The sequence below is a fragment of the Odocoileus virginianus genome, chromosome 34 (assembly GCF_023699985.2).
Source record: "Odocoileus virginianus isolate 20LAN1187 ecotype Illinois chromosome 34, Ovbor_1.2, whole genome shotgun sequence".
In the NCBI taxonomy this organism is placed as follows: domain Eukaryota; kingdom Metazoa; phylum Chordata; class Mammalia; order Artiodactyla; family Cervidae; genus Odocoileus; species Odocoileus virginianus.
The window spans coordinates 2561694-2588852 of NC_069707.1; the positions used below are offsets into that span (position 1 = coordinate 2561694).

At 56.7% G+C, this 27159-nt stretch overlaps 1 protein-coding gene across 6 annotated transcripts in view; it reads left to right on the top strand.

Moving 5' to 3' along the window:
• RPS6KA2 (ribosomal protein S6 kinase A2) overlaps positions 1-27159 on the top strand; it is a 332908-nt gene that overhangs the window by 276460 nt on the left and 29289 nt on the right. For all 6 annotated transcript variants that reach the window (XM_020885936.2, XM_070461614.1, XM_070461615.1 and 3 more), the window contains 5 exons: positions 1664-1806; positions 4913-4983; positions 6865-6953; positions 14771-14835; positions 22553-22655. In XM_020885936.2, coding sequence (XP_020741595.1) covers positions 1664-1806; positions 4913-4983; positions 6865-6953; positions 14771-14835; positions 22553-22655 — 471 coding nt within the window. The remainder of the gene's footprint in view (positions 1-1663; positions 1807-4912; positions 4984-6864; positions 6954-14770; positions 14836-22552; positions 22656-27159) is intronic.

A 27159-nucleotide genomic window follows, 5' to 3' on the forward strand; every position in this document is an offset into this window, starting at 1 on the left:
GCGTGACCTGCTACCGAGTCCACTTTGACCTGTTGGTGCCTCTGTGCTGCCCCCGTGGAGGGCAGCAGAAGAGATGAACGCTAAAAGCCGAGAACCTAAACCTGACTTCCGCAGCCAGCTGAAACAGTTCAGAAGTGCCAGCCAGGCATTTTGTGGAGATTTAAGGTTCTGCTAACACCTGTCCAGTTTTCTTTGCTGAGTGAGGAACTGGCACACGTGTGTTATATAAACCCCACATGTGCACACGTGTACAGAGGTGGCTGGAATAAGCAGGAGCGGCCACACTAAATGTATGTGTCATATCATAGGGTTTTCTTTTGGTGTCAGTTCTACAAGGTCTTGTCGGTCTTCATAGAACCGTTCAACTTCGGCTTCTTCGGCATCAATGGTCGGGGCATAGACTTGGATTACTGTGATGTTGAATGGTTTGCCTTGGAAACGAACAGAGATCATTCTGTCATTTTTGAGATTGCATCCAAGTACTGCATTTCAGACCCTTTGGCTGACCATGATGGCTACTCCATTTCTTGTAAGGGATTCCTGCCCACAGCAGTAGATATGTCATCTGAGTTAAATTCACCCCTTCCAGTCCATTTTAGTTCACTGATTCCTAAAATGTTGATGTTCACACTTGGCATCTCCTGCTCGACCACATCCAATTTACCTTGATTCATGGACCTAACGTTCCAGTTTCCTACTCAATACTGTTCTTTATAGCCTTGGACTTGACTTTCACCACCAGACACATCCACAGCTGGGCATCGTTTTCGCTCTGGCCCAGACGCTTTGTTCTTTCTGGAGCTGTTTCTCTGCTCTTCATCAGCAGCATATTGGCCACCTATCGACCTGGGGGGGCTCGATCAGAGGATTTTGGCTTCTTCTGATGCAGTCATTGCTGTCTCTGTTATTTATTAGCGACCCCAAGTTCGTCATTTGTCATGATTTGTCATTTTGGCACAAATGACAGACAAGCCCCCGAGACTCTGATGTGCAGAGCAAGGCACTTAGGCAGTGAGTGTCAGACCCACGTGGGTGGCAGGGAGGCTGTCTTAGCTGTGGGTTTTCTTGGTCCTTACTCGGCCCGGGAGGAGGTGATGTAACATGAAGTTCACAGACGATGAACTGGAGGGGTCTGTAATCTCAGGACCACGTGCTCACGGTGTCTCCCACCCTCTGGGTGCGATAACATGAGTGCGGCAGGACGGCACCCCTGGCTGGTTTTGAGGATGAGATCTGGGGACGGTGATCCACGGCAGGAGCTCTGAAGCCCCATCAGACTTGTCTGTCTTCCACTTCATGCCTCACCACTGGGGGCCACCTTCCTGAGCACCCTTCTGCCCGTGACCCCTTTCTGGTCCCTTTCTTTGGAACAGGGGTCCTCTCCCTCCCGTCCATCAGAGCAGCCCCAGAGCCTCTCCCCTGGGCCGCCGACATCTCGGGTGTCCTGCCAAAAACGGCCTCTGGGGAAGTGGCGTCGGGCATCAGAACACAGGCTCCCGGTACCCTTGCGAGCACTCCCTGGACGTGTTCATTCCGACAGACTCTGATGGGGAGGCGCGGGGCCTGGCTCAGCCTCTGCGGGCAGCGTGGCCCCAGGAGGGCGGCGGGGGGAGGGCTGGCTGGGCAGCCAGGGGCCTGAGCGCCGTGTCCTGTGTCCCTGTAGATTTCGGGCTGAGTAAAGAGGCCATTGACCATGACAAGAGAGCCTACTCCTTCTGCGGGACGATCGAGTACATGGCGCCCGAGGTGGTGAACCGGCGGGGCCACACGCAGAGCGCAGACTGGTGGTCCTTCGGCGTGCTCATGGTACGGCGTGCTCGCGGTGGGACACCCAGTCTGCAGGCGCCCGGGTCGCTGTGCCCCTGTGTGCCTGCCCATCCCCGGAGCTCAGAGATCCGGGAACAGCCCAGGAAAACAATGCCCGTTGTGTGACTCATCCGTCCCCGAGCCTGGCATTTCCTGGCAGCCTCCCCCCCGTCCTCCCCAGGCTCCCAGCATCGGGAAACAGGGCAGGGATTCAGCTAAGGATACAGATGTGTGAAGAGTCAGAACTCCTTGATCCTTAATGCCCTTAACATTATTTGAAAGGGTGCGGTCATTTCCAGATTAAAGACATTTTTCTTATTTCAATCACAGAATCCCTCCATTTAGTCGTAAAAGTCACCACGAACCAAAACACATGGGTGGAGCTTTTTTACATCTACGTCTAGAAACGTGGATTTTCTTCGGATCGTGTGTTCGCAGAGCAGGCGGCAAACACCGTCTGGACGGGCCATCCCCTAGGCACGGCAGAAGTGGGGCTGGCCCACACGGCCCCCTGTCCTCAGCCCTCCCTGTCCCCTGCCCCCGTCCCGCCCCCTGCACCGGGCCCCGGGCTGGCGGCCCCTCGTGCTTGCATGCCCTCAGCAGGAACCAGACCTCGGAGGCTCCCGGGTCTGACGCTGGATGGGGGAAGCATGGTCGCCTCTCCGGGTGGTCCAGCCCCCTCCTCCTTGTGCGTGTAACGAACGAGGAGACCGAGTGACAGGAATTCTCGGAGATTCCACGGAGCTTGTTCGGCTGCCTCTTTCCAGCACACGCCTCACACCCTGGCCACAGGACCTCTGGCCTGTGTCCTGCAGGGTGTCACCTGTGTGCCTTCCAGCTGGTACCCAGGAGGCTCACTCCATCTCAAGGTTCTGGCCCTTGGTGCTGCAGACTCAGAAGTGCGGGCTGATGGGACTTGTCAGCACAGACCCCTGACCTCTGTCTGCAGGGCAGACAGGTCAAACCAGCTCGGGGGCCAGGGGGGTGGCAGTCAGTTCCCACGGCCTCAGCCTGGACGCCAGGGCACAGGTGTCCAGAAGAGACCACCCACCACCCTGGGCAGCGCCCCCGCCTCCAGGGTCAGTGTGATCTCTCTCCTCCAGCCACTCACAAAGAAGTCACACTGTGATGAGAAGGCTGCTCCCCAAACAGTCACAGAAAATGATGCAGGTTAATCCAGGCAAGGCAATTGACACAAGCGCCTGGCCTCACGCGGGCCCCATGAGTGCTGGCTGCCAGGGCGCTGGTGAGGCTCGCTGTGTTCGTGGTTATTTAGACCTTGAGCGGCCTCAGCTGAGACGCAGTCCATCTTCCCAGCAAAGGCCCCTGAGATGGGACGTCCAGCTGTCCCTTCTGACCAGCCGTCTCTCTTTAGACACATCAGTGAGACCGTCAGGTTGGCTTCTCCCCTGCAAGGTAACCACCTCCGCAGCTCTGCTCTCGTTCACGTGGGTGCTTCCCCATCAGCCTGTCGGAGGGTGCGCAGTGGGGGTGGGCGCAGGGTGTCAGCACCCTCACTGCAGATTTTACCAGAAGTTTGGTATCACCTTCCTGACATGGGCTTCCCGGTCCCAGGTCACAGTTCTGCATCTTCAGGAGTGATTCTGGTTCTTCAGCCTCCATCCCCCTCCATCCCCCCGAACCCCTCCATCCCCCTGAGAAGCACAGGGCGGGGTGGGCTCCCTGAGGGCCACCAGCTTCCTCCCGTCCCTGGACCCCGTCCCTACACTCTCAAAGCCTTTAGGGTGTACACTGGGCTCACCAGAGACCGCACAGTGGTTCCCCCGGGAGCCCGTGCCCGGAGCTCTGAAGTCACAGGACGCCACGCGTGCCTCTGGGTACCTGATGTTTACCACTAGCGGAGCAGGAGGCTGGCCTGAGCCCAGGGAGAAGGACCATCTTAGCAGCCAGCACAGAAGACTGCACACAAAACCACACCCAGCAGAGCCAGCTGGCGTTAGCGCTGTGAGGCTTCTGGGGGAGCCGGGACATGCCGTCCACCTCGTCTGTGTCTCTGTATATTAAGACAACGGGCATAAAATCTATCCCAGGAAGATAAAATATGCCTTACATGCTGTTTTCTGGTCAAAATCATTGCATGTTTAATAAATGGAGAGACTGAAAGGAAAAAAAGGAACAGTGAAGACAGAAAGGAAGATGAAATGAGAAACGACCAAGGGAGGAGAGACGTGAGAGGCAGAGCAGAGAGAGGAGGGCCCGGAGGAGACGCTCGCGCTGTGTCCTCTTGGCACTTGGCCTCATCTTGGCTCATGAACACAAGCATCTCATCTTGTGTCATGAACACCTGTCTCTGCGAGGGTCTGCCGGGCACAGGGGAGACCCTCACGGGTCCCCAGCCCAGGAAGATCTGGGCCCCAAGGGTCCACAGGCAGTGACAGCAGAGTGGGCCTGGGCGCCCCGGCCACCTGACCCCTGTGTCCCGAGAAGTGGCCCCCAACCCTGGAGACAGTGGCCCAGAGAGGCTGGCCTCTCACCCCTGCTGTCTGCCGTGGTCCTCACCGCAGGGACTGTCCGGCCACCCTGCTCTCGGGCCCAGGACACTCCATCCTGAATTACCCACTTAGGGGCCCGTCCGCTCCACATTCAGTGTCTCGTGACCGCTGGGCCGGGGGATCACAGTAGGGTGAAGGAGGAGGGTCGTCCGGGTGATGAGTCTGCACACCTCTCAGAGTCCACAGGGATCCTCACATTCGATCTGGACTGAAAGCTCTCTCTCCCCTCCCCTGCCGTGCCTCCTCCTCGCCGAGCAAATCCACTGCCCCCACCAGGGAAGGACGGGTCCTCAGTCACCCCCGTGGAAGGTGTGTGGCCATGTCCTGCTGCCTCTGCAGGTCCCCGTCCTGGCACTGACCCCCGCTCCCTGCCGTGGAGCTATTAACCATCGCCCGCCCATCCATCTCCACACTGAATGCCGAGCCCCACCATGTGGCTCTGTTCTAAGCAAGCACGTGGGCCAGCGCCCGCATGTAACTGACCAGGCTTCTGAGTGGCCACATGAACTCGGGCACACTCTGCCCGTCTGGGTCTGTCCACTGGGCGGTGGGCTTGGTCTGAACACTTGCTCCCATTCTGTGTTGCTCTGCAGTTCGAGATGCTCACAGGGTCGCTGCCATTCCAGGGGAAGGACAGGAAGGAGACCATGGCCCTCATCCTCAAGTGAGTCAAACTCCCACCTTGGGATCCACCCCAGCACTTGCTCGCCCCTTCTAATAGCAAGAGCTTCTGTCTTTGAAACCAGGCATTTCCAGTAGGCAATGATGGTAGTGAGCATCCTTGGCATTTCCCTGTCAGTGGATAAAGCAAGTGGGTTGTGATTCTGAAGAAATCTTTTAACAAAGATTCCATTTCCCATCCGTGAAACCCATCAAAGTTGTCTGGTGGCAGGGTCTTTAGACATGATGGCTGATAACCTTCAGAAATGCAGACTCAGGGGCAGCGGGAGGCAGGGGCTCCCAAGAGAGCCTCCCTGCTCTGCCTGTTGCCAGCTCATGCTGGGGCCTGAGCTCTCCTGCCTGACGTGGGCAGGACTTGTGTGTCCCACGTGATTGAGTGCGTGCATGCTAAGTCACTTCAGTCGTGTCCAACTCTTTGCGGCCCCATGGACTATATCCTGCCAGGCTCCTCTGTCCATGGGGTTTCCCAGGCAAGAATACTGGAGTGGGTTGCCATTTCCTCCTCCAGGGGATCTTGCCAACCCAGAGATTGAACCCATGTCTCTTACGTCTTCTGCATTGACAGCTGGGTTCTTTACCACTAATGTCATCTGGGAAGCATGTGACTGAGTGTGAACATAATTTTCTTCTTAATGTTCATGCAGAATCTTGTACAACGAAAATAAATTTTGCTCTTAGAACCCTAGAAAGACATCTAAACGCAGAGCCAGTCTTTCTGTAATATCCTTTTTTAAAGCATCATTTAATTTATTGGCTGCACTGCATGGCTTCTGGGCTCTTAGCTCCCCGGCCAGGGGTCGAACCCACGCTCCCTGCAGTGGAAGCGCCAGGTCCTAACCACTGGACTGGTGGAGAAGTCCCTTGCTATAACACCTTAAATGTGAACAGGCTTCATCTGAGCCAGATGTCAGATAGCAAGCCGTGGGAGAGAGAGAAGCAGGCAGAGGGCAGACGAGAGTGGGGAAGTGGCCCCTGGAACAGGTGGACTCCAAGTCACTCCAGAAGGTCTCCCTGCTCAGGGGGCAGGGGGGGCGGGGTGGAGGTGGGCGCTCACCACACCTACAGGAGAAGCTGTGAAGCTGCTTGGCCTCATGACCAGCTCTCTCAAACTCTGCTTGCAGGTGGACACGCAACTTTTATACAACCAAGAGGCACCTACAAACCTTGTGCTTTTTTAGATCACGTCATTTTATAAATAGAAGGAGACATCCCATAAACAGTGTTTTCCTGTATCAGGTGACCTTATACTGTGATGACATGCGTAACTACAATCTGCTGTTTCTATTGATGGCCTCTGCTCCTTTTCATTCTAAGAGGGCACAAGACCATTTTCGGGAACTAGAATAATTTCCCCCAGCAAATCCCAGGTGTGAACTTACAGCCTGTCCCTTGGGAGCGACAGCATTTCTGAAGGGGCAGTGCCAGGCTGTGGTCACATGGTTCCTGAAGGGAGGTGGGGGGTGTCCAGGACCCCAGGGGCCTGCAAGGCCCTCCTTTCCCAGATGTGACCACAGACTTAACTGGACGCAGATGGGAGAATCCAGCTGCCTCATCAAACTGAGAGATTCCCAAAATGTCAGCAATGCCACTCATCTCTCCAAAGCCTTTGATGTCGTTGTCTCAGGAAACAGTTAATTTCCATTTAAAATGTTACTTATGTTCATGGGAGCATTGCTGTTTATCTTCAGGGGCTTTATTGTTTTTTAATGAATTATTAAACAGCTACTGTGCATAGCTGCTCTGGTCACGTTGGTTTGATTGGATTTCTCTGTGGATGCCGACTGCAGAAACCCAGAGCACTGGGGCAAACTCTGGTCCCCCTCGGCTCATCCTTCTTCCCCTAAAATATGACTGTGCTTTTCAGAGCCAAGCTAGGCATGCCGCAGTTCCTCAGCGTGGAGGCCCAGAGTCTGCTGAGAGCGCTCTTCAAACGGAACCCCTGCAACCGGCTGGGTAAGCCCCCCGACCCCTGAGCCACCCGGGGCTGCCCGGGGGGTGGCTGGAACGTGGAGGACGCGCAGGTGTGAACCAGGGGGGAGCGGAGCTCAGGAGGAGCCCTGCGTGGCGGCAGCAGGTGGGGGGCTGGAATACCAGGACCCCGTCCCCCCGGCACTTCCTTGCTGTGATACCTTGAGCAGAGCGCTGCCCCCTCTGTGCCTGGGTTCCCACCTGTGAAGCGAGGGTCAGAGCAGAGCTTCTTCACGGGGCTGTGAGGAAGACCTCCAGAGCCAGCATGGTACCCGCCACGTAGGAAACACGCAGTGTGTGTGACAAACGAAGGTGTGAAACTCAGAGATAATCGGAGTGCACAGACCTGGGGGTGGGGAGGGCATCTTTCTTTCCCCACTGCTTGGACAGACAGAGTCGTCGGAGGCTCAGGTCCTGGCAGAGGAAACCATCGTCCTGTGCAGTGCGTCTTAACAGGTCTTGTTAAACTGTCCCCTGAGATCACTGCAAGAAAGGCAGAGTGGGCGAGGAGGGACTGTTGGGCTGTCTCTGGAAGGGCCGGCAGCACTAGACAATGAAGCATGGAGCGCCCGGCTGGGTCCTGAGTTCACGCCAGAAGCAGAAGCAGAGAGGACCAGTTGTGGAGCAGAGGAATCCCTCTGGTCTGTCACCCTGAGAAGTCATCACTCAACCTGCCACCAGTAGCTCTGCTGATGATCGAAACTTTGATTTCGGTACCAAGTTTTGTTATGAAAATCTGCCCAGTCTCTGCCTTGCCGTTTGTGAGTGCCAGGACAAACTCTGGACACCTGTTCCGTTCTGGATGCATATGTGAGCATGTGTGCAAAGCGCCTGCCTCCTAGGTAGCAGGCACCACTCCACTCCCAGCTGCTCTGCCCTTGGGCAGTGCCCAGGTGTGGTCTCACCTGCCTAACCTCCCAGTGGTAGACACTGGAGTCAGGAACTGGAAATGAAGACGTTAGCTCATTTATCCACTGAAACACACAGCAGAACAAACAGTTCAAGTCTCATCCCTTGCAGCGATGGAAGAATTCTGTCTTGGGAGTCCCTCTTTTCTTTCAAATATCACAGCATTTGGTGGGGAGAATTCTCATGGGGAACCAGGTGACTGTAACCAAGCTGAGGGGAGGGGAAATGTATTTGTTCTTCCTTTGTTCTGGAAAAAGGAAATAATTTTCTGAATTTACTTTTGTCTTAGAATTTAACATCACAAAAATCATAGCTCTCTAACCCAGAATATTGTTCTGTTATTTAGTTTTCATACCTGATGAGAGAGAAAGATGGATTGATCTCATTAGGTGGATAAATAATCATCAAATTATACTAGCCTAGTGGAGCCTGCTGCAGTCTGGAAAACAGCCCATCCATGGCCAGAGACTGCCCTCCTGATAATCTCTAAAGTGAATTATTGTGAAGGTTTCCAGGAGTTATGGACCATCCTGCAAGACCACTTCATATTAATGTCATAGGATATGAAGACTCATGTAAAGAGGAAATCATAGTCAGAATTATTACTCACCCAACTTGACCCAGGTCGGCTACTAAATTTAATTGCCTTAAATCTTTGGCCTATAAAGTGAAAATTATGTTGTGTAGATTAATTTTGCTCTACACAGGCGGCTAGATTAGAAGGCTGGGACTTCTTCCCCCTGTTGATTGCCTTGAGCCTTATTCTTGACCACCCCCCTCCCCAAAGTCCCCTGGCCATTTGGTGAGTTTGTCAACATCAGATCTCACCAAACCCTGGGTCCTCTCATCAGTCTGTGGTTTAACCCCATCACCTTCAAGTCAACCCAGATCTCTGTCCATTGATCCTTGAACTGTAGAGGGGTCCCCTTTGTCCAAATTTCCTCTCTTAAGCTATGACCAACTTAGAAAGCATATTAAAAAGCAGAGACATTACTTTGCCAACTAAGGTCCGTCTAGTCAAGGCTATGGTTTTTCCAGTAGTCATGTATGGATGTGAGAGATGGACTATAAAGAAAGCTGAGCGCCGAAGAATTGATGCTTTTGAACTGTGGTGTTGGAGAAGGCTCTTGAGAGTCCCTTGGACTGCAAGGAGATCCAACCAGTCCATCCTAAAGGAGATCAGTCCTGGGTGTTCATTGGAAGGACTGAAGTTGAAGCTGAAACTCCAGTACTTTGGCCACCTGATGCGAAGAGCTGATTCATTTGAAAAGACCCTGATGCTGGCAAAGATTGAAGGCAGGAGGAGAAGGGAACAACAGCAGATGAGATGGTTGGATGACATCACTGACTCGATGGATGTGAGTCTGAGCAAGCTCCAGGAGTTGGCAATGAACAGGGAGGCCTGATGTGCTGCAGTCCATGGAGTCGCAAAGATTTGGACACGACTGAGCGACTGAACTGAACTGATCAGGACCCTAGCCATATGGGATCAGTGGCCACCTTGCCCCAGGGTGAACTGATCCCAACTAATCACATTTCCAAATAAGGTTGCCCATGAGGTTCTGGGGTTAGGACTTGACCACATGAATCTGGAGGAACACAGTTCAGTACCTCCGAGAGTGAGTCCATAGCATCTGCAGTGGAAGAAATGGCGGAAGTTTGTCTGGTTGGTGTCACACAGCTGGCAGGTGACGAGACCGAGGCCCTTGCCCCAGATCCCCTGCTGGAGGTGCTGTGGCTGCCGAGCCTAGAGATGGTGTTTTCACCTGGTCATCCCCTGAAGGCACGGCATCCTCACCCGACGAGTCCGAGTCTAGGTCCCCTGAAGGCCCGGCATCCTCACCCGAAGAGTCCGAGTCTAGGTCCCCCAGCCACTGCTGGCCACGGGCGTGCACTGTTCAGCGAGGTGCCCTGCACACCTGTGGTGGGTGCTGGGGACACAGGTCGGTGATGCTTCCCGGGAAACCCAGTCATGTGGGTGAAGAGGCCGGAAGTCTCAGGTGGACACACCCCTGCCTCTTCCCTGCAGACCTGAGAGGAGGAGCCAGCAGAGGGAGCCCCCTCCGGGCAGGCTGCAGCGCCCGAGGGGCACGGGGCAGGGGCAAGGTGGGGCTGGGGGCAGGCAGATGGAGGAGGCAGGCGGGCCCCCAGCCAGGCCTGGCAGAGGCTGGGTGGCCAGTGGGTGGGATGGCAGGAACAGGGTTCTTTTCTGTGCCATAAATGGAGAGATTTTACTTTTATATTTGTCAAAAATGGAGTCAAATTTGTGTCTGTTTCAACCATGGTGCAAGTGGACCCAGCAGCTGGAAGACTGGATTATTTGGGCTTCGCCCTTGTTTATTACGCACTGTGGTCTTTGGTGATGGAAGCAGGCACGAAATATACCGGCTGCGATAGTCAGGAGGGCCCCCCGGCAGGGCTGCCTGAGGACCTGGGGTGGTGTCTCCAAACCTTGTGTGTGTATCAGCGTGGGGGTCGGTGGGGGGCATGGGTTCTGGGCCAGAGAAACACCGCGCAGAGTCCCGGAGGATCCTGTAGCACGTGAGAGCACGTGTGACCTCAGGCAGCCGAGGGGAGGGGCCGGGGAGGCCATGCAGACTCAACAGTCCACCTCGCAGTCCCCGAAGGATACAGCGAGGGGGCACGGCAATCCAGTTTCTCAGCCGATCATTCTGGTCGTGAATTAGAGAAGGACCCTCCAGGGGTCCCTAGCTCATCCCTGTGAACATCTGCAGCTTCTCTGGAGAGTCCTGGGACATCCCGGGCTCCTGGGAGACCAGGCAGCAGGGTCTGGAGTCAGACGTGCCGCTGAGCATAAAACAGCATCACCAGTAAACTGCCAACAACCGCCCTGGGCACACTGGGGGCAGGGCCGGCCGCTCAAGAGGGTTCTGCCCTTCCGGTTCCTGTCTCCTTTCCAGCGTCCATCTCCACGGGCTGTGCTCTCTTGATCTGGGTTCAGACCCCAGCCACCCTGCTCTCCAGTCATCTCCTCCAGCCCCACTGGCACCACCGAGACCTCTCGTGCTGGGCCAGCCTTTGATGACTTGGTCATGACGAACACCCTGCCCCTCGCTGGGAGCTGACGGTTCCACACCAGCCCTGAGGATCTGTTGGGGCCCTGCCCTCAGCCGGCAGGGCCCTGGGAGATAAGACAGCTACGGCCGAGCAAAGATTCTAAGCATCAAATGAAATATCAAGCTGACCGAAGATACTTCAAAGCCATAAAAATGATGTGTAGATGATCTGTGGGTGATGAAGACGTAAAAAGGAGACCTAGTGTTCAAATCCTGGGCAGCTGTAGACTGGCCTTCAGGAGTGCAGGTTCGATGGAATGCAAAGTACGCGAGGAAAATAGCCAGATGTGAGCGGATTGTGAACACGCCCGAAAGAACTAGAGAGCGACTCTGTGCGACTCTCAGACAACAAACACAGCACCAAATAAATAGTTCAACAGTCATGAAGGGCCCAGGGATTAAACATTTCCCCAAACCTTCTGTGGCCAGGAAGATTCAAGGAAAACATTTTTGGCAGATCCTCAGAACTTTTGAGGGATGATTTACTGAGACTGTGGGAGCTTGTTGATGATTGAGCCCAAGAGGAAATGAACAGGGTCGCCTTGTTAAAAAATGTGCAGTGGAAGGGCTCCAGGTGACCAGGGTCAGAAAGGGTCAGGTCCCGGCCACAGGCCCAGTGCTGCGTTTACAGCCGCGCCCAGTGGAGGTTGGTTCCCACGGATGTAACATCACCACTGGACCAACACAGAAATCCAGACGTGGTCCAGAGAGCTGCCTTCGGGAAGACAGCCCTTGAGTGATCACAGCAGAAGTAATTAAATGTGGTACTTACTCGCACTGCAGAGAGTAAGCGTGAATTCTTGAATCTGCATATTTGGCTGGCATTGGGATCTTAATGAAGGCTCGCTAAACTGCCTAGAGATTGCTCTTCTGTTCTTAATGTTTCCGTGCATGCTCACCTGCCCTTGGGGCACTTGCCTCTGGGGACAGAGTGAGGCTTGAGTGCATTTGGTGACAACCCCACAGCACGTCAGCCGAGATTCAGCAATGAGCAGACTCCCCCGACTCTGCCAGGATGGATTTCTGCTCACCGCTGTTTGTCAAGTGTGTTTAAGCAAAAAGGAGTTGTCAACTGCAGAGTAGACTATGTTAACTCATTTCTGGAGAGGATGAGTAGAACTGGAATCCAAAATAATCACCCCACTTTCCCTAGGAAGGTTGACACAAGCTTCAGAGAGCTGCATGCAGAAATGTTCTGTTTTACATTTCCCTGCTTTGGAATACTTATAATTTTTGAGTCATAACCAAAGTGTCAGTTCACCGTCGAGTGTTTCCTGAGGCCTAGAAGCACAAACATGGTGCAGAATCTCACTGCAGTGGAAGAAGGTGCAGATAAAAATGTGCCCAAGAAGACCCAGCTGATACAACAGAGACTTGTACTTATACCAGCACCTGTATTTCCTGTCTGTCCTGTTTTGTTTCGATTCCTGCAGCATGTACTTGCAAATAACGAATGGGCATGAAATGCAATGGGTAAAACATGCAAAAAAGACTGGTGAAAGTATTTATCACTCAGTCGTGTCCAACCCTTTGCGACCCCATGGACTGTAGCCTGCCAGGCTCCTCTGTCCATGGGGATTCTCCAGGCAAGAATACTGGAGTGGGTTGCCATCTCCTCCTTCAGGGGATCGTCCCGACCCAGGGATCGAATCTGGGTCTCTTGCATTGCAGGAGGATTGTTTACCATCTGAATCACCAGGGAAGCCCAGAAACAGAGCTGAAAGAGTGTAAATCAGAGGCATTTTTCATTTGGTGGCCAGAAGTCTTTTTCAATCTTGAATCCTGGGCTTCATCAAAGGAGGCCTGCGTGCAAGTGGGCGCAAAGCCAGAACGTTCATTCTCGACGTGTTCCAGCAGCTACCTGGGCACCTGAGAGGGCCGCCAGGTGCTGGGGACGCCCAGGCTGGACCAGATCTCCGGGCTGAGGTCAGGGCTTTCTATGGAGATGGCACGGACTTGCGGAGGGTCCTCAAACAATGCTTTCTCTCCATTACTGACAACACTCCTGACACTAGACGCTTGGGGTTTCCACACAGATGGACGCTCCCCATCTCTGCAGAAACCCACCGGGTCCTAGGATTCAGCGCAGTTCTGACCGCCTGAGTTATCCTGAACCCCAGAGGGCCATGGTCACTCTCATCAGACCCCCCACCTTAGACACCAGCTGGGGATCCCAGGTCGTCGCTGTGCTTCCTGCTGACCAGGTGTAAGCCCAGGGTTCCTGGCACCACCCCCCACCCCACCCCCCAGCTTTGGTAATTCAGAGAGCAGATCCCAGACCTCAGGAAGGTGCTCCTGTGACTGTTACTGATTTATTGCACAGGATGCTCTAAAAGATTTGATGAGGTACTTCCCTGGTGGTCCAGGGGTGCAGAGGCTCACTTAGTGGGAAAGCCCTGTGACGTGTCTGCCTCCCCGGGTCCCTGGAGGGGGATATTCTTTATCTGACCCCTTCCTCCTGTCTATGGTCATTTGCACATCAAAGGGCTGATCGCAGGTCCTGGAGGCTAGTGTGGTGACGGGGGCCGGGGGCTCTTTCCCACCATGCTGGCCTGGCCAGGATTGTCCTCCGAGGTGACCTGGTGCCACGGGCAGCTTCTCGATGAGGCCCACAGCAGGCTGTGTCTCCTGGGACCCTCCGGTGTCCCGGAGGAGGGTCCCTCGGCTCCTCAGGCTGGACGGTGAGGCCGGGTCGGGGGCTCCACGGAGACCACAGCGGTTTGAGGTGGCCACCTGCCATCTGTCCCCCACGTCTTCCTGCCTCTCCCGAGGATGAGACCTAAGGTGGGGTGGGGGCGGGCTGGACCTGGGCGAGGTTCTGCACTGGCGCAGGACTGGGCCCCTGGCGCTCAGGGCCTCCCGCACAGCCTGTTCCTTTGAGCCGGAAAGCCTTTTTCCCTCAACGTGCAGCAGGCATTGGACTTGCCCGATGGAGGCGGCCCGCCACCCCTTCCCGCGTCCGTGGCGAATCCAGCCTTCGTTAGTGTTGATGAAGCCACGTCAGCACGTATTCACTCCCCGAGATGTGGAGGTCCCGGCAGGGTTCACTCTGGGAGGCGTGGGATCCGTGCCGACGTGCATCCGCCATCAGGGGTCAGACAGTCCCGCTGCCCTGAAGTCCTCCGTGCGCCCCCTCCCTCGGGCCTCGGGATATAACGTCAGCGGCAAAGCGGGCGGGGGTGAAGCAGGAATGAGCAACAGGCAGCTCTGTTGGCACTCAGTCTCCAGTGCTCACAGGGGTGGCGCGGCTCCCTGTGGCCCGTCTCCAGTGCTCACAGGGGTGGGCGCGGCTCCCTGTGGCCCGTCTCCAGGCTCCTTTTCTGCAGGACACGGGCGCCCTGGGCCCTGCCTTCCTCCCCGGGAGCCCCGAGCCAAGTCTCTGTGCTGGGCTCCCCCCACCCTCGCCCGTGTCCTCATCCTGCAGGAAGGCCCGGCCCGAGGCTGGTCCTGATGGAGGCCTCCACGTCCTCACCCAGCTGCCCCAGCATCCCGCAGCTACCGCTGGGGGCATCTACCTGCCCCTCCCCCGCCCCCTCTCAGCTGCTCACAGGGCGGCATGGTGGCCTCTGCAGGGTCTGAGGCGGGCAAGGGGGTGGGGGCCGGCAGGAGACGGGGCAACTGGGGCTGCTTCTCCCTGGAGGTCGTCGGGACCACCCTGCACGTGCCCCCAGCACCCACCTCACTGCTGCGTCAGAGGGCGTGCAGTCACGGGTTTGCTCTGACATCAGAGGGTGTGCAGTCACGGGTTCTGCTCTGACATCAGAGGGTGTGCAGTCGCGTCTCTGCTCTGATGCTCCCTGCTCTCTGGCCCCCCAGGTGCTGGCCTGGACGGTGTGGAGGAGATCAAGCGCCACCCTTTCTTCGTCACCATCGACTGGAATGTAAGTTGCTGGCCCGGGTCCCTTCTGCACGGAACCGCGGGGAGGTGGGGCTGGGGGATACAAGGGCGTGGCAGCTGCTGGGTACAGGCCAGCAGTCAGCGTAGACCGTCCCCTGGAGAAGGGCGCTCCCTCGGGGGTTCCCAGGCACAGGCCTGGGAGCCCCCACCCTCCCCTGCAGCTCTAGGCCTGGAACCCGTCCAGCCCTTTGCCGGTTGGAGACCGTGGGCCCCCGTGGCCCTGCAGCCCTCCTGCCTTCCTGAGGACTGAGCCGAGGACACCCTGGGCTGCTCCCAGCTGCTCGGAGCATTGGGTGTGGAGCCTCTGGGCCCAGACTGGGGGCGGCTTCCTGCCTGGAGTCAGGGTCCTGCCCACACTCAGCTCTCACTGCTGTGGAAGCTGTTACAGAAAGGCATTACCCAGACCGGGGAAGACAGTTGTCTGTGATGCTTGTTCAAGACCTAAGGAAGACTTGTTCGGGGAGCCGTCACAATGGTGTGGGGACCACTTCGGGGGTGGGTGTCTTGCCTTAGGAGAGAGGTGGGGTGAGGATCAGGGGTCAGTGGGCAGAAGGTGATTAAGGGGAAACACCTGGGGGTTCCAGCTCAACCCACCTGCCAGGACTCATGCTGAGGCGGGCATCGTGATTGAGCCAGGTCGGTGTCCAGGGTGATGAGATGTGGAGGGCAGGGGGTGGTCAGACTGACTCAGGACCCCTGTGGGAACTGGACAGAGCGAGAGGGGGCCCCCACAGCCCCCGCTCCACCCCGCGAGAGCCCAGGAACACAGCCTGGGGGACTGGGGGTTCCAGACCTAGAGCTGGGGCTCAGGTGAGACACAGCACATTAGACCTGGCTGCCGAGGTGAGAGGAGCCTTGACTCCTTGGCGATGAGGTGCCTGGGGAACCCGGGCTGCCCTGCCGGGGCGGGGGCTGTGCTGGGAGGTGACCAGCACAGGGTGGGAGGGGAGGGCACCCAGCAGCCGCCCCTCGCGAGCCTGGCTGGGGGCCGTGGGCAGACAGGCTCACCCCCTGCCTGGACGAGGAAGGGGCTTGTCCTGGGACGGGGGCCACGTCAGCGTCTCAGGGTGCATGGAGTTTTCGCAGCACGATGGCCGGGGACACTGCAGGCTGGACTCCGTGTGTCCCCAAGAGTGCAGGTCTGCGAGAGCCCTGGGCGAGGCCGCGGTGCCCGGCTGGCCCTGGCCCTGCGCTCGGGGCAGAGTCCCCGGACACCTATTCCAAGAAGGTGGCACGTCCGTGTTCCATCAAAGCAAATCGGGCTGCAGTTAGGTTGCAAGCTTCTTCTGCTGTTTTTAGTGCTTCGTTTCACTTGGGTTTACTTTGGTGTTTGAGAGAGGCCCTCGGATGGACTCAGACAAGCTTCCCTGCCAACATCTCATGTCTCGGGGGTCGGGTGGGGGGAGGACGAGCAGAGAGGTCTCCCTGAGCCCCCCACTCTGAGACCCCACTTGGTGCAGGCGGACGTGTTTCATGATCACTGGGTGCTCGCCCGCGTCCAGGTGAGCAGGTGCCCAGGATACAGCGATGGAAAGACACCGCCGCCCTCCAGCCACTCCGAGCCCGGGGGGACCACCGTCCATCGTCCAGCCACAGAGGCGGCTGCGGCAGGGCACCCCATCGGGGTGGGGGCAGGGCTGCAGAGGGGGCTGACGAGCGGGGCAGGGGCGGAGGGAGGGAGTCCCTGCAAAGACCTCCCACCTCCCAGGGCTGCAGCCTCAGTCCAGCCTCCCAGGTCCTCCCCGGGACGAGGAGCCACAGCCTCAGTCCAGCCTCCCAGGTCCTCCCCGGGACGAGGAGCCACAGCCTCAGTCCAGCCTCCCAGGTCCTCCCCGGGACGAGGAGCCGGCAGCCTCTCCAGCCCCCCAGGTCCTCCCCGGGACGAGGAGCCGGCAGCCTCTCCAGCCCCCCAGGTCCTCCCCGGGACGAGGAGCCGGCAGCCTCTCCAGCCCCCCAGGTCCTCCCCGGGACGAGGAGCCACAGCCTCAGTCCAGCCTCCCAGGTCCTCCCCGGGACGAGGAGCCGGCAGCCTCTCCAGCCCCCCAGGTCCTCCCCGGGACGAGGAGCCGGCAGCCTCTCCAGCCCCCACGGCACTGGGTCAGCCAGGCAGGGGCTGCTGTGTCCTGGCCAGCCTCGGGCCCAGCCACACCCCCGGGCCAGGGGCCAGCCCCGGCTCCAGGAAGACAGACCAAACAGGTCTGTCCAGTGGTCCGTGCTCTGCTCCCAGCAGCCTCGGTAACTGGAAACCAGAGGGGCGGCCCCTCTGCAAAAACTGTTAATACCAGGAGGCCGTCCCGCTGCCAGACAGACGCTCCAAAAACGACAATGACATGACCTCGCCTTGACTGGTCGGTGACTTTACCCAGGGGCGGCCTCGGCACCAGCCTGGAAAATAGAAGGACACGATTCCACCTCTGCTACCTTCTCTGACCCAAAACTGCCAGCGGAAGTTCTTGTTGTTTTTTTTAAGTACACCTGTCATCCCACACGTCTTCTCCCCGGGGTCTTTGGTTTCCTGGCAGGACCACGTGAGTCCGTGGTCTGTGCCCTTGGGAGTCACTGCCCCGTTCATCCTGCTTTGCCACCAGCTCACCCCCGGAGCCTGGCAATTATTAGCACCTTCCCAGGGGAGCACTGCCCCTGCAGGCTCACTCCCTGCGTCAGGAGAAATGAAAAGTGATGCGTTGGTGATGGACTGCACGCCTCTGTGGGCAGTGATGGGAGCGCGGGTGCAGGAACTGCGTCTACTTTTTCTGTTGGCTGGAGCCACGCTGAGAACAGAAACGAGCAGAAGCCCCAGATAAGCTTCTTCAGGGGCCTCGAGGCCTCGAGCCGGGCCCGGAGCCCTCCAGCCCCGCCAGGCTCCTCTCGGGAGGGATGAAGCGTCCACCCCGGGGCTCTCCCTGTAACGTGACGCCTTGTGATTGCAGCTGCACCCGTCAGGGCTGGAGTCAGGCTTGTGTTGTTCTTTTCACTTTCTGAAACCCTTCCAAGCACATCACCAGAGTCACGCGTGAGGTGGGAGGGACTCCTGGGGGAGACTGAGGCTGAGGGCCATGAGAGGAGCGACCTCGGACCCGGGGAGCCCGGCAGCACGTGGACCGGCAGCTGCGGAGTGGAGCTCTGGGCGTGGGGGGGCTTATTAGGCACAGAGGGCGGGCTCCAGGGGCCTGGGTGCCGGGAGCTCGCAGCTGCCCCTCAGCATCTGCCGTACCAGGGTCCCCTCCACGGCCCCCTGGGAGGTTTCTCTATATCTGCCCCCATATTAAATACCCCAGAAGGACCCGCCCTTCCAAGGAGCCAACAGGTGTCTGTTCAAGGACTGATCGCCCTCTGGCTCAGCAGTTTTGTAAACCCAGACGCCGGGGTTGGAACGCTCCCGGTGGGGTCTCCCCCGGAGGCAGAGCTGTGCGCCGCGTGGACCAGACACCCCAGACCCGCCCACGGCGTGCTGGAGCCGTTGCACTGCTTCCTGTTCTCCCCCTCGTCCTGTCACCCTCTGCATCGTTCCTGCTATTTCAGGAAGCATCTCTCACGGTGCCCTTTGCCTAATTGGAGCGTGTTAATTTTGAAATGCCTGGAGCCAGAAGTGCTTGCAGAAAACAGATGTTCGGTCTGTGACCCCGAGCTGCAATCAGTTCTCTCTTCCATTATCGAGTTGCTATTTTTGTTTTGCTCCTTCTGTCCTTCCCTAGTCACCTTTTAGGTATAAATAGAATTCAGATGCACCTGCTCTGAGAGCCCCAGTGTCTACACATGATGTGAAACCCGTCCCAACATTGCTACAGTTCGTGTCATCCGAGATCCCAGCACAAGCGCTGGGATTGAAAGTGATGCTCATTGAACTCGGTCTCCAGACCCCACTGCCTTCCCATCGGTGTGGGGTGAATTGTCCCAGAGGCTCAGAGAGGGGGGTGCAGGTCAGAATTAGGAAGCTCAGAGTCCTCCACAAGATGGTGGGCCTGTCCACTCTCCATCTGACCCTGTGCTCAGCAGTGGATGTGACAGAATGAAAAGCAAGTTCCCCTTTTCTCTAAATCTTCAAACCCACTCCAAGGTTTGGACACAGGGAGATAAAAGACATGTATAAGAATAACACTCACTAGTGCTTTCCAGGCCTTGCTGGTGGCTCAGTGGTAAAGAATCCACCTGCAAATGCAGGAGCCTCAGGCTTGATCCCTGGGTCGGGAAGATGCGCTGGAGTAGGCAGTGACTACCCACTCCGGTGTTCTTGCCTGGAGCATTCCACGGACAGAGGAGCCCGGCGGGCTACAGTCCTTGGGGTCGCAAAGAGTCAGACGCGACTCAGCGACTAAACAACAACAAAGCACTTGCTAAAATGTTTATCCAGCGACAGGAAGACATCTAAGCCCGCAGCAAACACCGGGGTGCATCGGAAGGGCAGGGTGACCGAACACCGCAGGCGGCTTTGAGGTTTTTTGCTGCCCACTTGAAAGCAGAATGAGACTGCAGCAAGCGCCCGAGACGGGGGTCCGGGGCGTATTTCAAGGACAGGCTCCATCTCTGCAGCTCCTAGCGTCAGGGAAGAGGGGTCTTTGGGGGGCTTCCTGCTGCCCCCGCAGCAAGCCTCGCGGAGCTTTCTCCCACACCGTGTCTTGGGTCAGTCGGGCTCTCCGCAGCTGAGCACAGGCTTACAGAGGCCGTTCGGAAAGTGCACGGAAACACGGCCACGCTTGCACACGCTACCGCGTGAAGCCTGAGGGTGCACAGGCTGCACACCCACTTCTGGGACTGGCACGGTGGGCACTGGATTCTGTCCCGGGCAAAGTGGGGGCAAGTGTGGGCCGAGCACCGTCCCAGAGCGGGGACCCCCGGGTGCCGTGCCCTCTCTGGATCCCCGAGTTATCACTCGATATTTCAACTTAAAATACGCGCTGCTCTCCAACCGGACGAAGCCACAACAGCTCACTGCTGGGGGACCATCGGACTGCGATGAGCTCACCTCCTTATACGTGAGGACTTGCAAGTGGGGGTCTGTGTCTCCTCCCAAGGGGTCAGCCTCCTGACCAGGACCACCTCCTGACTCCTAGTGGAGATGGGTAAAGACTTGGCCTGGGTGTTGAGTGAGGGGAGGAACCAAAATGGTTGGGCTTCAGCCTCCAGGTGCAAGAGGTCTCCTTCGGATGAAATGACCCGTTCTGTGTGTGTGTGTTTACTGAGATACAGTTGGCATGTATTAGTTTCGGCATTACGACAGAACGATTTGCTCTTTGTAAGTATTGTGATGTGATTACCACAATAAGCCTAGATGAAATCTGTCGCCACACATAGTTCCATGTTTTCTCCTTTGGATGAGAACTCTCAGGATCTCCTCTTTCAGCAACTTTCAAGCATGCACCACCAGTCTTCTGATCTATAGTCAGCACACGGGACAGAACCTCCCCAGGACTTATCCATTGTAAACTGGAGATCTGTGCCTTTAACCCCATCACCCGTTCCAGCCACTGGAACCCCCTCCTGCCCCTGGCCACCATGCGTGTGGTTCTCTTTCCTGGAAATCTCTTGTGTAAACAAGTGCCCCCTCGTCATGGAAGCAGGAGACGGGCTCTGCTGGAGGTCCCTCCCTCCGCACCCCCTCCCCGTCCTCTGGGAAGTAGCAGGAGGACAAATATTTGGTGACTGGCCTAGTGCAGACACCCCAGGGAGAACGGCCGGTGGCAGGGGGCCAGGCTGGGCAGCCGGCAAGCTTGGTAACAGCGTGTGTTTTAACCAGAGCGTGGAGCTCGCCCTGCGTATTAGATTTGCCCTGACCAGTGCCTTTGTCAGGGAAGTGCGCGTGCGCACACACACACACACACACACACACACACACACCCCTGGTGCGTCAGCACAGAAAGCAGCATCTTTCCATTTCTGGAAAGGGTTTTCAGTTCAGTTCAGTTCAGTCGCTCAGTCATGTCCAACTCTTTGCGACCCCATGAAAACAGCACGCCAGGCCTCCCTGTCTATCACCAACTCCCAGCATTTACCCAAACTCATGTCTTTTGAGTCAGTGATGCCATCCAACCACCTCATCTTCTGTGGTCCCCTTCTCCTCCCGCCTTCAACCTTTCCCAGCATCACAGTCAAATGAGTCAGTTTTCCACATCAGGTGACCAAAGTATTGGAGTTTCAGCTTCAACATCAGTCCAGTAACTCAATTCCTAATGAAATCTCTTCACCCAGGGCTGGAAACGACCAAGTAATGGGAGGCTGGATTAGCTCACTTTTCCTCCTCCGAGGGCTCCCGAGTGCACACCCCAGCTCCACGTGTGCACGCGCAGCCAAGGCCGCCCTGAACCCGAGAGGGAGCCCAGCGGTCAGCGGTCCGTGCGTCTGTGCGGGCGGCACCTTCTGCAGGGTGTGCTCTGGCAGGGTCTCCGCTGAGGCGGGAAGAGTCTGGAGACCCAGGCACACCCCCCACCTGTGCCTTTGTCACCCTTGACCCTGGAGGGGGTCTTACCTAACCTATTGTAGTTCAGTTTTCTGAACTAAAATCAGTGGTGAAATCTGCTTTCTTGAGTTCCTGAGAGACTGGGAGCAACCCAGACAGGCCACTGCATCCATTTGCAGACCCACCTATCAGGGGCCCTGAGTCCAACCTGGTGACCTGGAGCCCTGGGAAGGGCCCCATGTTCCCAGCTTGGGCCTGGGGGGCCCGCCGGTGAGGCAGGCTTGGGAGAATGCATGCTGGCAGATTGCAACCAGACCTTCTTCTGGTTTCCACGCCCTGCCGCGGGGGTGCGCGGCTCCCCACGATTGACACCACCTGCTGCCTGTTCCGAGGGCGATCTGACTGAACCCAGGCCTCCCATTCCCAAATCCTCCTGGGTGGAACCCCTGGCCCACACCTGGCATCACCAGGCCCTGCCATTCCGGCGCCCACCTCCCTTCTCAGACGGGCATCCCGGGCCCTGGGGCTGCCCTGCTACCTCCCCCCACACCTCAGCATCATCCATCATGTGTCCTGCCCGGTTCTGAACGCCTTTATGTTGCTCCTTAAAAGCAATCAGCAAGAAGTCAGGCTTGGAAGAACGTACGTGAGGGGGTGCCCTTGAACCCTCTCCAAGGCAGTCACTGTGAGACTGTCAGACTCCAGAAGTGGCTGGCTCTCTGACAGGCGCTCCATGAGCCTGTTCAAGTGTACAAAAACGTGTATATCAACCGCAAAGCCCGACTTGGCCCCTGGACTTGAACAGAGGGGTCTGGAGGCCCGAATCCGGGAGCAGCCGGGATAGGTGTCCCGGGACGTACACAGACCCTGCGGTGTGGGTGAGGGGGACGCGGATGGGGTCGGTGTCCCAGCAACCGGCGGCATCTGAGCTGCTGGCTCCCAGTCGTGGGGGGACAATGCGGAGGAGCAGGGCTCTTCCTGCTAGTACCTGGGGGGGCGGATGTGACTGACCTGTCAGATGCTGCTTGAAGCAGATTCTACTGCGCAGAAATGATCGAAACTGTTGGGGTAAAATCAGAGTGTTTAGATGTCCCCAAAGCCTTTGCCCTGGAGCCACGGCCCCCACGGCTGCTTGTAGACAATGTGGCTCTGTCTGTCCTCAGCGCAACGTGTTTTCAGGGCGCTCCTGCACGTGTCAGAGCTGGGGGAAGGGCTCGGCGCCCTGGGGGGGCACAGACGGCCCCTCCCCTGCGTCACCCCCGCCCCGCCGACCCTCAGTCCCCGCCCCGTCCTGCCGTCCCTGCAGAAGCTGTACAGAAAGGAGATCAAGCCGCCCTTCAAGCCAGCGGTGGGCCGGCCGGAAGACACCTTCCACTTCGACCCCGAGTTCACGGCGAGGACGCCCACAGGTGTGTGCGGGCAGGGTGGGGTGGCCTGGGCTACTTTCCCACCGGGGGTCCTCTAGCTCGGCCAGGTGGGGTCAGGCACCCCGGAGTCAGAGGGCCCCACGTTCAAGGGCGCGTCCAGGGGCAGTCACCCTCAGGTCTGTTTGATGTTCTCATTTCTCTGCTTGTCATAAAGACAAACGTGATGAAGCCACCTCTCCGTTACCCCCGGGGGACGCCTGGCCTGGAGTCTCCCCAGTGCTCTTGCTCCTTCTGCTCCCTCTTGGCCTGAGTTGCCGATTCCAGGGACTCACCCTGGCACGTTTGAGAAAAGAAGCTCGAGGCAATGAAAGTCTCATTTAACTAGCGGTTTTATGGGAAGAGGGAGGCTGTCAGCCAAGTCTGTAAATGCATGAACTGTTGATCTTATTCGTGCAAAGAACCAAACAGCTGTTTGAAACGTTGCATCAGCTCCTGTAGCTAAGCAGATGGACTCGCGAGTTTAGCTTCCACGATGCATCCTGAATTACTCCTAAGCTCTACCAAATTCAATCAGGACTGGTCAGCTCCCTTTAAAAGTTGTCATTCTGTGATATTAATGGCAAGCCACTCCAATATTCTGCCTGGGAAATCCCATGGACAGCGGAGCCTGGTGGGCTACAGCCCATGGGGTCGCACGGAGTCGGAAGGGCCTACATTGACTTTTTTTAAATACGGTGATTGTCGTTGTCTGCCCAGGTGGCCGTAGCGAAATACCGCAGACTGGGCAGCTTCAGCTACAGAAATTCATCTTGGTTTCCCATGCGAGCCCTATCCTGGATTGCAGACGGCTGCCTTCTCCCTGCGTCTTCAGGCGGCCTCACTCTGTATCCGAGAAGAGAGAGACAGAGGTCCCTGGGGTCCTCCTCCTCTGATAGAGACAGCAGTCTGTTGAATCAGAGTCCCACCCTCACGACCTCACTTACACCCTCAAGACCCCTTCTCCGAGTATAGTCACTCTGGCCTTCAGCAGGGGAGTTCTGTGGGACACAGTCCAGTTCATCACGGTGAAGGCATGGTGGTTTTGTCTTAAAAAAAAATGTAACAAGCCCCTTCTGGAGATCGTTCCCACTCTTCAGGTGGCTCAGTGGTAAAGAATCCGTCTGTGATGCAGGAGACACGGGTTTGACCCCTGGGTCAGGAAGATCCCCTGGAGGAGGAAATGGCAGCCACTCCAAAGAGCCTGGCAGGCCACCTTCTGCAGGGTCGCAGAGTCGGACACAACCGAGGGCCTGAGCGCGCCTTATTCTGGAGCTTAGGTGGGACACGCTCAGCCCGTTGCAGCTACTGGGGCTGCGTGCTGTGCGCATGGGCTTCCCCACGCTCTGCTCACTGCTGTTGCTCAGTCGTGTCTGACTCTTTTGCAACCCCATGGTCTGTGGCCCGCCAGGCTCCGTCTGTCCATGGGATTTCCCCGGCAGGAATACTGGGGTGGGGTTGCCATTTCCTGCTCCTCTCTCACTGTTCAGTTCAGTTCAGTTCAATTGCTCAGTCGTGTCCGACTCTTTGCGACCCCATGAATCACAGCACGCCAGGCCTCCCTGTCCATTACCAACTCCCGGAGTTTACTCAAACCCATGCCCATCGAGTCGGTGATGCCATCCAGCCATCTCATCATCTGTCGTCCCCTTCTCCGCCTGCCCCCTATCCCTCCCAGCATCAGGGTCTTTTCCAATGAGTCAACTCTTTGCATGAGATAACCAAAGTGTTGGAGTTTCAGCTTCAGCATCAGTCCTTCCAATGAACACCCAGAATGATCTCCTTTAGGACGGACTGGTTGGATCTCCTTGCAGTCCAAGGGACTCTCAAGAGTCTTCTCCAACTCTCACTATTACTGAATCTGAAATTGTCTATGATTTAAAAGACAATCATGAAATAAACAGACAATCAAATACGACATGTCAAGTGGATAACGTTACAACAGAGAATCCACTTGGCTTTCCACACCACCGAGGGGCCCTTTCAGGATGTGAGCTCTGTGCAAACACAGAGGTGGGGCGGGGGGGGGGGGGGGGCGTCCGTGGGGCCTGGAAGGCGCCTGTGGACCCCCACAGAGGAGGCCCCAGGACCCAAAAGGAAGCGGATGCTAGGCGCTATCAGTTCGGGAGTCTAGACCAGACACTCACTGGTCTCTTTCGGGTCCTGCAGCCCCCAGATAAAACCAAGACCATCCTCAGGGCCAGAGCCCACCGAGTGAGGCCTGCCGTTGCGGTCAGGTGTGATCAGTCACTGCTGCAAGATTCCCTCGACTGCTCAGGAGGTGGAGACCTGGGGGGTGTCCTCTAGGAAAGAGGGCGGGGTGCTCACCCAGCTCTCAACGTCCTCGGGAAGTCCTGTGTGTTGGAGGTGAGGGGCGGCCAGTCCTTCCTCTTGGCAGCACTGACCCAGTTCACAGAGTCAGGTGGACTTTCTAGCCCCAGAGTTTGGAAAGATGGAGCAGGAAGGGGGATTCCATCCTGACTGTGGCCCCAGCTCACCTGAGCAGGTCACCGTCCGCCCCCTCCGTGGCTTACCCAAACTCCACGGAACCCAGAGAGGGTTAACTGCATCAGAGGACTCTGCCGTGGCGAGCACCCTCAGCACCTCCGGGTCCTTACTGAAAGGTGCACGGTTTCACCAGGGTTCCAGCATTTGGAACTGTGTTTAAAATCCTGAAATACAGACCGGATTTGTGTTCCCTGGCAAGAAAATGCTAATGCAGTCAACTCTGAATTATTCACCTGTGCATGTTTTTTGTATCATCCATGAAGAATTTAAACCCCAACCTAGTTGGCCTATGTGGTTAGCAGGCTTTTTTTAAAAGCACATCATATATCTTTTGTGCAGAGAATTCAAGTTTATTTTATTATTAGATAAAGGAAAACAGACACAGTGTATTTTAATGCTATCCAGAAATAGCTTTTTTTACCCCTTACTATTTGGATTTCTCTGATCAATGTACTTACTGCAGGACCCGATTTGCCTTTGAGGAGGTAGTAATTGAAATACCAAGACATAGAAAAATAACTCTCTGTACTCAAAAGAGACCAGACTGTTCTGAGCATGTGATTCGGGTTCATGACTGTGAAAGGGCAGCAGATGCAGCGTAACCCTGGAGCAGCGGGTAATCCACGCCCTGTGTCAGACTTGGACGCACCGTCGGAATTTTTTGTCGCGGTCTTCAAGTCTTTCATTTTTAGCTTAAGCTGCGGCTAAAGCTGGTGGACTTTCCCTGACGACACACCAGCTGCCCTTCCGAGTCTGCTGACCTGCGGGAGATGCCAGCTTAAGATTTACAAGCACAACAAACAAGTCAGAAATCACTCCTAGGATCAACGAAGGTTGACTGTACTCAGCTTTAAATTTCCTTTCCTCCGACTCACACGTTTGCCCTTCTTTTAGTACTGAGCCAGAAGTCGGTGTTCCCAGCCAAATGTAAAGCATGTTAAAAGTTCTGGCTGCCCCTACCGCGTGGTCACATCTAGCCGCACGGACCAGTGTTGGCTGATAACGTCTCATGAGGTCCGTGTGAACCTCAGCTGGTCTCTCCTGGGTCTGAGCAGGGAGACGCACCCCGATAGAAGGCATGGCCCTGGGCTTCACACCCCTTTGACGGTTGAAGTCCTTGCTTACTTGATCCACAGACTTTCTCCATTCGCCCGGGAAGGTGTATCAGTTCAAATTCGCAGGACGCTACCTCCCGCCCGCACAGACTCCCAGTTGCTGTAACTGAGCCTGTATCCGCTCGGCTCTCAGCCTGTACGTGGCTCACCCTAGACCCTGGCGCGGGCTCGAGTTCTTCATCCAAACCTGCACCTCTGGGCTTGACAGGGGCTGAAGCGACGCTAGGTCCCTGCACTTGGTGTGGACCTCGCGCAGGACTCGTCACCTGGGGGATTTTTAAGAGCAGGCAGGCCTCAAAGTCAGAGTTCTCTGCAGGGAAAAAACAGCCAAAACTGGCCTGGGAACAAAACCTCTTTGCAAGGCGCTTGCTGCCTCTGCCGTCTCAGTGCATAATTTCCAAATTCTAGAAACTATGCAGCTGAGTCTTGTGCTTTTTAATTAAGCTTCTCCAGTCTAGCACGTTGACACCTTACTTCCAAGTGCAGTCAGCTTTGATCTCACTCACTCAGGTGACCCTGGAGCCCTTTGCCAGGTCAACATCAGGGGCTGAGACCCATGTCCTTGTGGTCAGAGGTGCCGAAGGGGGTGGGCCAAGCCCGCGAAGTCCCTGTCACCCTGCAAGGGCTCCCTGGAAGAGCCGTGGGGGCTGCCCGGTCGCAGCTCGTGGTTTAGGTCCCAGGTACGGAAGGAGCACCCCGATTGCCTTTCCCCCAAAATAAAATGCTCAGGGTGAAAACGCACATTCCTGCAGCAGCTGACCCCCACCCCATCCCATCCCCCTGCTCCAGCTGACCCCCCACCCCACCCCACCCCACCCCACCCCCCTGCTCCACCAGGAAAGCCTTAGTTTATATATTGTTTCCACGTCAAAATAAAGTATTCAAAC